The sequence below is a fragment of the Hippocampus comes genome, unplaced genomic scaffold, assembly GCF_001891065.2.
Source record: "Hippocampus comes isolate QL1 unplaced genomic scaffold, H_comes_QL1_v1.1 scaffold128, whole genome shotgun sequence".
Taxonomy (NCBI): Eukaryota; Metazoa; Chordata; class Actinopteri; order Syngnathiformes; family Syngnathidae; genus Hippocampus; species Hippocampus comes.
Genome location: NW_017805852.1, coordinates 933,727 through 946,731, shown reverse-complemented (window position 1 = coordinate 946,731; position 13,005 = coordinate 933,727). Strand labels below are relative to the sequence as shown.

Here is a 13,005-nt window from a genome sequence, read left to right as displayed (position 1 = left end):
CGCTGGCCTCCAGTCGGCTGGACTTTATGACATCATCGTTTCGTCGCTTGCAGGCAGGGGCACGCCGATGCAACATCTGCCAGTCAAATAGTCGCTTGGTATGCCCTTTGCAGACGCCGTCAGCCAAATAACAGACACAGACGCCCCTTCCAGCGGGCCCATGTCAATCGGTCATGGCCGCTGGCTGACATGCGGTAGCTGTCAATCAAACACGGACAGTCAACCCCCGCCCAAACCGCTGAGACAGGATCTGTCAATTGATCATGGGCGTGCATAAACTGACCGTCAAACCTCACCGTTGGCACACAGGTACCGCCCATCAATCAAACACTGGCACTGAAAACTCTTCGTTACGTGTCAATCAATCGTAGATACTGACACGCCCACAAAGTAGCTGTCAATCAATGGGAGCTACGGACAGCAGGCCCATGCAGCACCTGTCAATCAAATATGGACACTTCGACACCTTCCATCATGCTCATTGATCTAGATTTTTTTGCCCTGCCTATCAGACGTTTGATCTCCGGCGGGGAACCAGACAGAAATGTGAGCCGGCTCACGTTTCACATACGTACGGGCGGGGGGAGCGCGGGGACCGCGCCGCGACGTACCTGCTCGTACGCCATAAACTTGAGGGCCGACTCGGGCGCGATCTTGATAATGTTGATGCCGTTGCCTCGCCACAGTGAGCGCACGCCGCCTTCTTTGATCATCTGCATCAGGCCGCTCATGATGCACATGTTGTTACTTCTGGAGCCGTACACCTGGAGGGACGGCAACTCATTAATATGCACAGCTGAGGGACAGCGGTGGTCTTCAAAAACGCTTTTCTTCTCTATGCTCGAGTACAGTTGCTCTAACTGTTCAGATGATCAGCTCATCGGCCAACTCGGAAGCGGCATTAGACCCATCCTGAAGATTTGAATTAGGTATGTTGCTCCTGAGAGAGCTGGAAAACCGGCATGACGGCGGCCCACAAGGACCAACTTTGGACACCCCAACATTCTAACCCTTTATGTAAAAAGGCTTCTCAATGCCCGATTACCGTATGTTCACCCACGTGAAGTAGCAAAAACTATCATTACCGTAACATATCTTTGCTAATTTCTTGAGCTGGTTTGAGGGTTCTCCACATGATCTTAACATTAAGCTAGTGGACTTTGGTTATTACGGTACAAGTTTTGGTTACAACATTTGTGTTTAAAAACGCAATGTTTAGTCTTGGTGTCAAAATCGTCATCGCCGTGGGTGAAAGTTGAGCTTGTGCCGCCAACTGGAGGCCACAGACCCACGTGAGGAACTTTGGCCCGGCAATGACGCACGAAGCGATTTCACGCCACGGTGCGTCGACCTCGGACTCTGCCTCCCCTCTTCCAATTAAACATTAACTCTGATTTTATCGTAAGACAATGACGCAAAACCACTTTTGCAACATCTGACCGGCTTGCCCCACTTTCCCCCCCGAGTTGCCGTACACGACCGCCTTACCTGCATCATGACTTTGACGCGATCCAGAGGCGCCGTGCACGTCCTGGAAACGGCGCCCGCTCCGCCGCCCGCCACCAGGTGGCGCCACCAAGTGCCACTCTGCTTCTCCTCTGTGCTGAAGTCATCGGGGACCATCAGGTTCTCGCCCACATCAAAGATCTGCAAGAGACAAGGATGCGTGTTATAAAAAGAACATTGAGCTGTGGCTTTCTGTAGGCATAAAATGCAGGATGATAAAGGACTGAGGCACTCGATCGTTTCTAATCTGGTCAGAAACGCTTCCCTTTCTCTTTCAAAAGGTACGCAGCACAAAACAGTGTTAAAATAAACACAGTATGCATCATATAATGTGTGTAAAATTTTACAACGTGCAGGCTTTCACTGTGCAAATGTTATCACCGAGTGTTAGGTGAGGTAAATAAATGGAATGAAAATGTCCTGCACATTCAAAATGTGTCATCATCCGACCTCAATTCCTTAATGTGCTATGAAATTACTACTTAGCACACGCAAATATGTGTACTTGTGTCGAAATGCACTTGTTCGGGTGGGAGTGGATCAGGGCAAAAACAACCACCTTCTATCATCTGCCTTCAATCAAACATTAGTGCAAGAGGACCGAGCACGTTCCATATCCTTGAGTAAAGGTCACACTGTGCAATAGCTTTGTTGTCATTGGCACCGTCAAGGGATCATCGTGATGCCTTGGTTAGCAGGGTCCAGTGGATGCCCGCAAAAGGCCAAAGCACAGCACAGTCAACCAGTAACCCTAATGTGCCAATTAACAGGTTAAAAAAGGCACTTCTTATTACATTAGGTGCTCGTTGTCACCACCCATGGAAGCCTCTTAACAGTCATCAGCTGTTCTCTTTGGGGGGCACTTTGATGTATTTACATAACAGCACACATAATCCCACCGGAGATTATGCGCTGACGCGCAGGTCGCTGTCCTTCTTATTGGCCCGTTTAGCCGGGACAGGAAGGTGCACTTTGGAGCCAATAAAGAACGGCTAATCATGCCAAAATAGGCCATCTGATTAAAAAAAAAAAAACAGGTTAACACAGTGTCTACCTGGGATAACAAAGTTTATGGCCAGATGGTGTAAGTTTTACTTTGCTAAATAAGAGAAATACCACCACCTGAAAATGTATTTTGACATCTTAAAATAAGGAAAGTCTGACAAACTTTATGGGTCAATATGAGATATTTCACAAGATTTCGGGTATATTAAAATGCGACCAGAGGTTTTATACAACTTTTTTGAAACGTTTGAGCCAATCAAAACCCTGAAATTTTCGAAAAGCCCAGTTTTAAGGGCAAAGGGACAAAACGCATAAAAACATATGCCCTGTGGAAAATATCCTTGCATGTACCGACACAGTCGAAGTAAGAGCGCTTGTGCAACTCACCGTGGAGTGCTTCCAGTACAGGATGATCTCGGGAATGCCCTCGGTCTTCTCCACGGTGGGGTACTTGCTCCATTCTTTACTGCTGATGGTTATGATGCCGTTCTTGTCCATGCTAAAAGACAAATGAGCACATTCAACTCCTTGATCTGTACAAACACACACACACACAATTTGAGAGTCCATTCAGCTACCTCTTAAGGGCTTTCTCGGCGAGGTGATGGGAAATGTGCACGCCGATGTCTTGGAGAGCCTGGATGAATTCCTTGCTGTCCACTCGGCCTTGAAAAAAATGAAAATGGGTTTAATACAAAGCCAGTTGGAGTCGGGGTTCTCGGGGGAAATGTGAGACACTCACCTGCATTCCTCTTGTCCAGGGGCTTTAGCACCAGCTTCAGATCCTTCTCGTAGTCCTGCAAGTAGTGCACAAATTCCTCAAAATCCAGCTGGTCGTCAGACATCTTGGCGTCCCTCTCTTGGGTTTTCTGCAGGTCACACACAGACAGATGGAATGGATGTTGGTGTTTCTAATATCCATTTAAAGTCCAGTGTTGCCACCGTGACCCATTTATCCGGCCTCGAGTGACACGATGACTGCTCTATCTTTGACCTGAGAGCCGCAGAGGTCCGCCGCCAACACCGGTAATCCCGTCTCAAACTAAATCGAGAGCAGGTCGCTGTCCCTTTGACGCAATATCACACCCGACCCGGCCCGACTTGTCAGGCAGTAATCGCACGCACGCAGAGGGAGGATGAATGTCAACTTTTAAGCATGAAAATCAGCTGCTAACAAAATCCTTCTTGCAATGGGAAAATTTTCCCCAACAATTTTCCTTGGTATGCAAATTACAGGGAAATGCAGCTTTTTAAGGTGCGGCAGGACGTTCATTTTCATTAACCTAAAACCACATCACAAACTATACATACACCAACTTAAGACTTTATTTTGCTTACATTTCTTGCTCGAATCTATTTGAAAGGCGCTCCGTGACGTCACAAATGCAATGAATGAGAAGGCGGCTTCCACGGAAGGGTGGACGCTCCCGCCCTACGTTATTTAAAGAAAAAAAGCGTTTGAACGGGGCGGATAGTCATTATATCTGCACTGTACACGTATATAAACATTTTCTAAAACTTTTAAATTGTTAAAATTAGGATTTGTGAAGATGTGGGGGGGCAACGACAACGTCGTGGCACCTGGAGCACGGCGAGCTTCGCGGCCTAGTCGTAAGGCTTCAGCTATTTCAGCTATGCTAAACCGGCCGGCGCCCAGAGTCCCAGACACAATCCATGAAAGGACGAAGCACGAAGTGGCTAGTCAGTATTATCACAAGCGCCGCTATGCGTAAATATTTACACGGTTTATTTCTTACTTTTCGCCATCTTTGGTAGGTTGAAAACTCCTGGGACGGCAGAAACACGCTCAGTTTGTTGAAGAGCGAATTGAGTTCGGTCGGAAGTCCGTTCGACTCGAAGTAGTCCACTTCCACCGGGTCGGAGTTGGATACGGGGACGTAAAGGCACAGGGCAAGCATGTTGGGTTCCTTCAATTGCAAAGTGAGCTACAATAAATAAATTAAATAGAGGAGAGATAGCTACTCCTTCCCGGTGGACGACCGAAATGCCGGTGAGTCACAAGACGCCGGCTTCATGAGAATTTCGTAATGCCCCGCCCCTTAGCGTAATAGTGGCAAGTCATTGGCTGTCTCGGCACTTCTCACCACCCGGCATCGAAGTCTTTTTACCATTGGGCCAATCGGCAGGCTTGCTCATTGACTGGCTTGGATTGGTCCCGCCTTAAAAGTTGCGTAAGGATTGGCGTTTTGTAGACCAATCCTGTACTCGCTTCTGGTCTGGTCAACGTGTCAACGATGAACCAATTAGGTGTGTCCTTTCATTCAAAGACTGCCAGAAGCTCCCTCAGCTGACACAGGCCCCAAAGAAAAATACTAATTAATCAATGGAGGGCCAATAAAGGTACAATGATGAAAATCGCTACACGAAAACAAGAAACAAAAGATGGCTATGAGAAAACGGCTGCAATTTTTCTGCACTCTCTTTTTTTTTTTATTTCAACAGTGATATTTAGTCTTGCACAACTTTACATATTGTGGCAACGTTTGTTAGTTGTGCACTATTGTTTAAAGAAACGATTAGTGACCAGGGAAAACGTCTTCTCTTGTATTACTAGGGGATTCAAATGAAACTCAAAACAAAGCACAACAATAAAGAAAACAACGTGATTTTGCAATTCAGTCATCAGTCATATTTTCCGGAGTCACCCATATTTTAAGATTCTGCAGGGTTAATCAGACTAATGAGAACACGCCCAAGTCCAGTTCTCATAATCCCCTCTCTTATCTCAGCAATTCTGTCCTTGTCTCACTCTGGAGTTGTCAACTGATTTAACTGTGTGCGCCGTGTTATGTCACTTGGTCTTGTGTCCGCATCATGTCTTAATGCCTTGATGTGGAAGGAGAAACAGGTTGAACTCCAAATGCCAGAAAAAGAAAGAGAGCAAAGTTGTTCACATTTGGTGGAGACTGTTTTCTATTCAACGGTAACATATTTGACTAACCACATGAAACAGCAGCCCCAGGGCGGTTTGCTGTTTTCATCCGATTTTTCTTTTGTACATTTAATTAATTAAAAGAATATGTGGTAAACGTACATTCTATTTAATGGCCTTGTACTTGGGTCAAAGGTATCAATCTCCGAGAGGTTCCTAATTCATCAGAGATGTGTTGTCTTGCCTCACAGTAACCGTTTTGTTGTTGACGTTTCATTTGCGTCACACCACTGCAGTGGTCGCACTTTAACCTGCAGAGCCGCACAAACACCCCTGTACAGGTGAGGGCAGATGGTGGGGGCAGCATTTGACAGCAGGCTAGTTTGTTTTGACGCACAAAATGACACTTTAGGATGTTTTTGTACTGGTTCATCCCGAGACAAGAAGTCAACAACAAGGTGTTCTAGTGACCAACACGAAGTAATGAATGACAACGTCCATAAATGTTTAGATACAGACAGTACATACTGTATGTGCTTTTCAGCCATCATATAAGAGAATTAGCATTTACTCCTGTAATGGGGCGACACGGTGGACAACTCTGGGATTCCGCACCCAAAAATGAGAAAATAAAACGAGGCAGCATTATATGTATATTAAAAAAAAGCTTTATATGTTTCGCTAGGTAGTCTAAATATGATAAATCGTACACTGTATAAATAGGATACTATACTATATCCACTGAATGTGAACAAAAAGCAGCAAGAAAACAGCAGTGCTGCGTCGCAAAAAACAATTATACATGCAACTACTGTAATCATCAGAATATATTTTGGGATGTTTGAATAACAATATGGGTATCAATAGTCTGGTCTATGAAGCACCAGCAATATTAAGACAAGTAAACAGAATCCTATAATGTACACGTGAATGTACCACAAGAGTGGTCAACAAAAAATTATTTAGGTTAAAAAAAAAAGTGTCAGTACATGAGATGAGATGACAGTCTTAACATGGAAGCAAATCGAAAATTGCATTTACAATATGTTCTATGCCTCCCCCCCACTCCCACTCGTCTAAACACAGTACAGTGTTCTGATTAATATTGGGTTTGTAGAATAAGAATTAAGCAGATCCATTTTGAGGCGTCCAAGGGAGCCAACATTTTAAGATATCATGAAAAAGCAGGAAGAATAATCAGCAACACTTACGACCCCTACATGCCACTGAAATCACCACACGAGAGATACCATCTTCTTCCAGGGTACGACCAAAGATCATGTGGTCATACGCTTCAAAAGCTTTCCTTCCCTGACCGGGAATCGAACCCGGGCCGCGGCGGTGAGAGCGCCGAATCCTAGCCACTAGACCACCAGGGATGTGCGACGTGCTGGGCAGTGTTAAAACAGGTCTATGAGGCAGTCCGGGTTTCAGCTGACAATTTAGGTTTTATAATGGTGACCTCAGGCCACAATTAGGGTTTCAAGTAAATAATCAAGACAGGATTCAGATATTAAGCAAACGTGTAGGCTCCAAACTCTGGTTCCAAGACATTTTCGAAGGATTTCTAACAAAGGCAAATGTTTTAAATTGGGGTGTCAAACTGGGGTTAAGTTTGAAGTCACTTTGAGGGTTTTAATTTAATTTAAGTAATTTGGGGTAATGTTTAAAATTGGGAATTCAATGTAAAGACGAAGGTTTATGTATCGCGCCGAACTGTTTGTATTCGTATGGCTTGTTCAAAATAGCACATGCGGGTGTCAGCCACTAAAGGGCGCTGTTTTAGCGCTTTGAGGCCGCGCTTTGATTGAGAGATTCTGTTGCCTTTGATTTGTCAGTTCCTGGGAACCTTCAAAATCAAGTCAGGAAGGGTTACGACATAAATACACGGAAATTGTGTCATTTGTCCATAAAAAAATAAAAGTTACGAGATTCGACAACTGCTATGTGTCTTTGTAAGAATTAAAATGAATGTGATTTCAGAGCAACGACACATCTATGTGTGATTATTTGTAATTTAAAGGCGACGTTCATGTTCATTGTGTGGGTCTGACTAACACTTTTCTTGTTTTGAAAGCAAAACCGGAATGCGAGTCATTTGCTGTGTTAGCCTGATCCGAGACCCCGCTGGCTGGATTAATCCTGTTCGCAGTGTGGAAAAAGTGCTGTTTTGTATCATTTGTTTGGGAGAATCGTTGCGGCGAGCAGAAATGTCTCCAGGTGGGCCTTCCCGCCTCACTTTTTTTTTAACAAGCCTATCAAAATATTGTGTCTCCTTAAGTGCCAAATGTCGACTTGAGCACGGTCTTTTCTTTTTCTTTCTCCAGATTTCTGCATCGAATCGCCGCCGGGGAGCACGACGAAAGAAGAGGAGCGGGCTGCTTCTCGCCCAAAGCTGGAATAAGACGCCACCATTAAATTCTCTTCCGGAGTGCTTTTGTTGTGTTGAGGGCTTTTCACGCGACCCAAGTGTCGACAGAAGAGAGCAGTGGAATGGCGTTCTTCGCGAAAAAGAAGAAATTCAAGTTCCAGACTCATCTGACGCTGGAGGAGCTGAGCGCTGTGCCGTTCGTCAACGGGGTTCTCTTCTGCAAAGTTCGCCTGCTGGACGGAGACTTCGTCGCTTCCTCCTCCAGGTCACTTTTTTAACACCAAATGTGGTCCAAACGCAAGTTTTTGAATGTCTTTTTCAACAGACACAAACAATGAATTCATCTCTTTTACAAAAAAAAAAAAAAAATAACAATCATATTTAGGATACAGACATTTTCCCCCCTCTCGCTTGAGGTTAAGCAACGATTAAGGCAAATTTGTGAGACTGGTTAGCACGCCCGTCTTACAGTGCCGAGGTCGTGGGTTCGAATCCGGCCTGCGGCCTTCTTGTGTGGAATAATTTGCATGTTCTCCCCGTGCAAGCGTGGGTTTTCTCCCGGTACTCTCCGCGACCCTTGTCAGAATAAGTCAACTCAACTCTCCGTGACCCTTGTCAGCATAAGTGGATCAGATCATGGATTGATGGATGAATGAAGGCAAATGAACCACAAATTAATATGAAAGGCAGTTTTTTTAATCGACTTCAATTACTGTTGTTAATTTGGGAAACGTTTTGACTGGCGGTCTTTGAAACGTTCATTACAACAGCTTCGCAAAATGCCACCAAACAAGTGTGGGTTAACCAGAAGTCAAAATTCACTAAAGGGAAGTCACATCAAAAACGTTCTTCTCGTTAAGATGTTCTACGCGGACCCGCTCATCCAACCATGGTATTCTGATTAATCCTTTGTTTGTGGAATATGAATTTAGCTGCAAAATGCCCAATTTCCTATCCATGGCAGGGGCAGCCATTTTGTTACTTCCTCAGGTGACGACCACTCAGGGCTCACCTGTTTTGTGAGTTTGATCGTGTGAAGTTTGCAAGCTGAGCTAAAAGGAACCCAAGTGGAGCCTTTTGCCATTTGAAAATGGGATTCTACTTCACCGTGATGTCGATTTGAATTCCATGAGTTGTTCAGCTCTAGTTTCAGGCCAGGGTTAGGATTTCAAAGGAAGGTTTCAAGGTGGAAACGGGTTTCCAATGAGTACTGAGCTTTGGAAGTCAGTTTTTAAGACAGCACTAGGGTTTCAAACTGGGGTTTTCAGTTGGGCTTAAGGTTTCAAACAATGATTGGATTTTCAAATGAGGGTTTCAACCCTGTATCTGGGTTTCGAGCCAGGGTTCTGGTTTCAAATGAGGGTTTTGTAGTCAGGGTTCAGGTTTCACACATGGGCTAGGTTTTTCAAATGAGGGTTTTGACCCCGTGTTCAGGTTCCAGATTCGGATGATTTCAAACCATGGTTGGCGTTTCAAACAAGAGTCAGGCCTTCCAAATAGTGTTCCAACTCGGGGATAGGCTGTTCAAGAAGGGTCCCAAGCCAGGGCGAAAGTTTGAAGATGGGGTTGGGGGTGCTTCATGACCAACATGACGAATGCCAGAATTTGTGTTTGTCTTGCCACATAGAGTAACGTGTCCTGCGCCGTCCTTCGATTTGTTCCTCAGCAGTGACCAATCGAAAGACGGCGCCCTCCTACTTATGACGAGAGACGAGACGTGGCGGGGGCCAAACACACAAGAGACGAGACGTGGCGGGCGCAAACAAACAAAATGGCGACAAAAGGAATGCCCGTTACTTCAGCTGCTCTCCCGCGGAGCTACGATACGTACACTATCGGGGAATATCGGAAAACTCAAGATACCGCAGCGTTTCGCTCATGTTTGTGTGTGTCAGTGTGTGTATAGTGCAATGTTTTCAATCACGTTTCAATCACGTTAGGATGCTGCTTTTATTTGAGAACTTCTGTTGTTAGAGCTGATTTCCGCTGCCTGGGTCGGATTTTATTTGCCCAACCGAGACCCCTTCAATCCCCCCTGACTGCGCCGCCACCTTCCTGGATGTTACATAACCGGCCCCACGTTATCATATCCACCCATTGGAACAATTCGCTCTCTCTTTCTCTCCCCGCTTCTCTCGTCCAATCGGATTAGCGTTATGTCACCCATGTGACAATGCGTGTCTTTGTACAAACCACCACCACCACCGTTCCCTCCCGCTGCCACATGCCACAAATGTGACCATGTGGTCCCGGGGGCGCTGGCCTCCAGTCCGCTGGACTTTATGACATCATCGTTTCGTCGCTTGCAGGCAGGGGCACGCCGATGCAACATCTGCCAGTCAAATAGTCGCTTGGTATGCCCTTTGCAGACGCCGTCAGCCAAATAACAGACACAGACGCCCCTTCCAGCGGGCCCATGTCAATCGGTCATAGCCGCTGACATGCGGTAGCTGTCAATCAAACACGGACAGTCAACCCCCACCCAAACCGCTGAGACAGGATCTGTCAATCGATCATGGGCGTGCAGAAACTGACTGTCAAACCTCACCGTTGGCACACAGGTACCGCCCATCAATCAAACACTGGCACTGAAAACTCTTCGTTACGTGTCAATCAATCGTAGATACTGACACGCCCACAAAGTAGCTGTCAATCAATGGGAGCTACGGACAGCAGGCCCATGCAGCACCTGTCAATCAAATATGGACACTTCGACACCTTCCATCATGCTCATTGATCTAGATTTTTTTTTTTTTTTTGTGGTTGATATTTGGCAGAGTAGAAGTTCAGTGACTGATTAATCAGCCAATTATTCCAAAAAAAATTATTACATTATGTTTACTACAACGAAGATATGCATGACAGGCATCTGATTTGACTGGTTTCATGTTTTCACGTTACTTCAGTGAGAAGAATCAACCGATTTTTTTGGGGGGGGGTGTAATTATCTTTGTCTTCTGTTGTAATGTGTTGGCGTATTTAAAAAAAAAAAAAAAAAAGGATATTTCAAAAAAATCTGTAAGAAAAAAATTTGGGGCAGATTTTTCAAAGCGCTAATATGATGAAATCGGTCCGGTCAATTCATTGGTCGGAACGATCACGTCCACACGCCTCTGCCAACGGCTGTCAGTCGAGCCCGGCCGCGTCCGCGGCCCTTCTCCAGTATTTGCCCGTCAAACATGGCAAGAGAAACACGCCCCTGCTGCCTCTGTCAGTCAAACACAGACACGCCCCCTCAGCTGGAAACGAGACAGCAGAAGACAAAAATGTACTCCTCGCTCACGGAACCATTTTAACTCGTTCGCTGCCAGCCCCCTTTCAGTCCTTTTCTTTACGACGTGGAGAAAAATGTCATCAAATAAATATCTGGAATGGATTCCCAAAGGACATGAACAGATCTCATTGGCAGTTATTAATAAGCGCATCCTTCCGAACGAGGTGAAAGTTTTGATCGTGTTTTTTCTCAACCTGAACGCTGCTGTGATTGAGAACAGCTGCGCGGGATTCAGAGGAAAAAAAAACAAAACCTCATCTCGCAGTTCCGACGAGCAGCCAGCTTGAAAGGCTTTCTTAGTGGAATGTTTGGAAACTTGACACGGTCGAAATGTGGAACAGGTTGCCGATTTGTAAATGTCCCGCTGGTGTACGTCTTCCATGCGAGTGCGTTTTGTCGGGCGATGGCCACACATCACATGTCGCTGCGGATTAAAGACCGACGAGCATTTTTGGGGCGAAGAGAGGCTCGAATGTGATTGCGTGCAGCTGCGGCGGCAGCGGCCTCGTCATGCGCTCCTTTGGCAGCGTCTTCTTGTTCTCCTCTCGAGTTCAGACTTTCTCGCCGTTGCCATGTGGCCATTTTTCACTCCCAAACGTTTGAGGACTCCATCCCGGCCGACTTTGCCGAGAGATCAGATGTTCGCAAAGCAAAGGCGAGCACCGAAGGGGATTTTCCGGAGCCCCGTGAGCTCATTCAAATGAGTTTGATCGGCGAAAAACAGCACATGTGTTTTGAGGAGAGAGTGGAATCTTGTCTAGAGGGCAAGGATGTCTTTCAGAAAAAAACGCCAGCTACCCGGACCCGTATAAATGTCCCGGAGAGATGTTTGATGTCGCGTCACGCTCATGAAGCCAATGGCTAACCCCATGTAAAACAATAAAAAAAAAAGGCACCTGCATTTTTCAGTTGCCATCAAAAGCCCCTTCTGACTTTTGGGTTTGTTTCATTGTTTGAGGTGTCACAAAAGCAAAAAGTAGCATCCAAGTCACTGTTCTTTTTTTTTTTTAAGCACAAAAGCTTGTTTTCTCTGCTCTTTGGTCAGAAACTGAAACCGAAGAACAGAAAAACGTGAACATTTTGTTTGTTTTTTTTCCCTGAAAGAACTTTTGTGACGTGAATATATCCTGTGCGTTTTGAAAGAGCCCTCAAAATGCTGATGTGAGGAATGACCCAAAGTAGCGAGGAAGGCATATCAGTGTCATTCACAAAAAGGAAATTCAAGTTATGTCACAGGATGAAGGATTTCACAAGAGGTGTCAAAATGAGTTGATGACAAATTGATGAAAAATCAATCGACAACTCTTTTGATAAGTGATTCATCGTTGAGCGCATTTCTGGAACTTTAACGTGTCCAAATCCGATTTCATCCTTTCAACAGTAATGAATCCGATTTCTGTTGTTGAAGTCTTTCGTGAAAGCAAGCTCATTTGCATTTTGTGTTTTCATCAAAACCTTCGAATAACATTGATGCCTCTTTTCTGACATCTCTCGTCGCATACCAAATTAGTAAACCTTTGCAGAAATCAATACCCGAGAAGTAGCTCGCACGTTGGGTTTTGTTTCAGAATCAAATAACAAATCAGTTAATAATCAGTCATTGGGGGAAATAGCGAATCACAAAGCATTAAATCGGTTGGGATCTAATTTTTCCTCATATATTTGAAGGCTTTGAATGGTCTTGAATGTGAATGGTTGTTGGCAGCCTCAGACAGGATGGCGACCAGTCCAGGGTGGACCCTGCCCCTCTCTCCCGATATCAGTGACTCTTGAGACGATAAACCATATAGAAAATGGATGGATGGCGCACATGCGAGTTTGAACGGCAGGGAAGTCCGCAGATGAGCGAGAGGTTAGCCCAGAGCGGCGACTTTTCAACAGCTGTTTCCTGTTTTCCGCTTGATTTGCGCTTCATTTGCATACTGTGTGTGTGTGTGTGTGTGTGTGTGTGTGTGT

General features: G+C 45.4%; 2 protein-coding genes, 1 long non-coding RNA gene and 1 other non-coding gene across 4 annotated transcripts in view; 1 reads left to right on the top strand and 3 right to left on the bottom strand.

Annotated features, from left to right (window-relative positions):
• Positions 1-440: 440 nt before the first annotated feature.
• Positions 441-4,576, bottom strand: LOC109526901 (calcium-binding mitochondrial carrier protein SCaMC-2-A-like). Its single transcript, XM_019888477.1, has 7 exons — positions 4,269-4,576; positions 3,254-3,380; positions 3,090-3,177; positions 2,899-3,010; positions 1,489-1,647; positions 612-764; positions 441-521 (listed from the first exon to the last, which is right to left on the bottom strand). Exons 1-7 carry the CDS (start codon positions 4,428-4,430, stop codon positions 441-443), a joined length of 882 nt encoding a protein of 293 aa, XP_019744036.1. The 5' UTR covers positions 4,431-4,576.
• A 2,135-nt stretch (positions 4,577-6,711) lies between these two features.
• trnae-cuc (transfer RNA glutamic acid (anticodon CUC)) lies at positions 6,712-6,783 on the bottom strand. The gene has a single exon. It is a non-coding gene; the product is annotated as a tRNA-Glu (tRNA).
• Positions 6,784-7,387: 604 nt separating this feature from the next.
• On the top strand, positions 7,388-12,890 carry LOC109526891 (uncharacterized). Its single transcript, XR_002170428.1, has 4 exons — positions 7,388-7,624; positions 7,732-8,040; positions 8,462-8,464; positions 12,879-12,890. It is a non-coding gene; the product is annotated as an uncharacterized LOC109526891 (long non-coding RNA).
• Positions 12,891-12,902: 12 nt separating this feature from the next.
• LOC109526900 (calcium-binding mitochondrial carrier protein SCaMC-2-A-like) overlaps positions 12,903-13,005 on the bottom strand; it is a 12,850-nt gene continuing 12,747 nt past the window's right edge. The window contains exon 8 of the mRNA XM_019888476.1: positions 12,903-12,919. Within this exon, the coding sequence (XP_019744035.1) occupies positions 12,903-12,919 (17 nt within the window). The remainder of the gene's footprint in view (positions 12,920-13,005) is intronic.

What these genes read in the sequence shown, in the direction of transcription:
- LOC109526901 (XM_019888477.1), bottom strand. Translation starts at nt 4,430, where the DNA reads ATGCTTGCCCTGTGCCTTTACGTCCCCGTATCCAACTCCGACCCGGTG. An exon ending in CCTGGACAAGAGGAATGCAG is followed by an intron (nt 3,178 to 3,253) that starts GTGAGTGTCTCA and finishes ATTTTTTTCAAG; the next exon opens with GCCGAGTGGACAGCAAGGAA. An exon ending in GCGTCAAAGTCATGATGCAG is followed by an intron (nt 765 to 1,488) that starts GTAAGGCGGTCG and finishes CCGTCCCTCCAG; the next exon opens with GTGTACGGCTCCAGAAGTAA.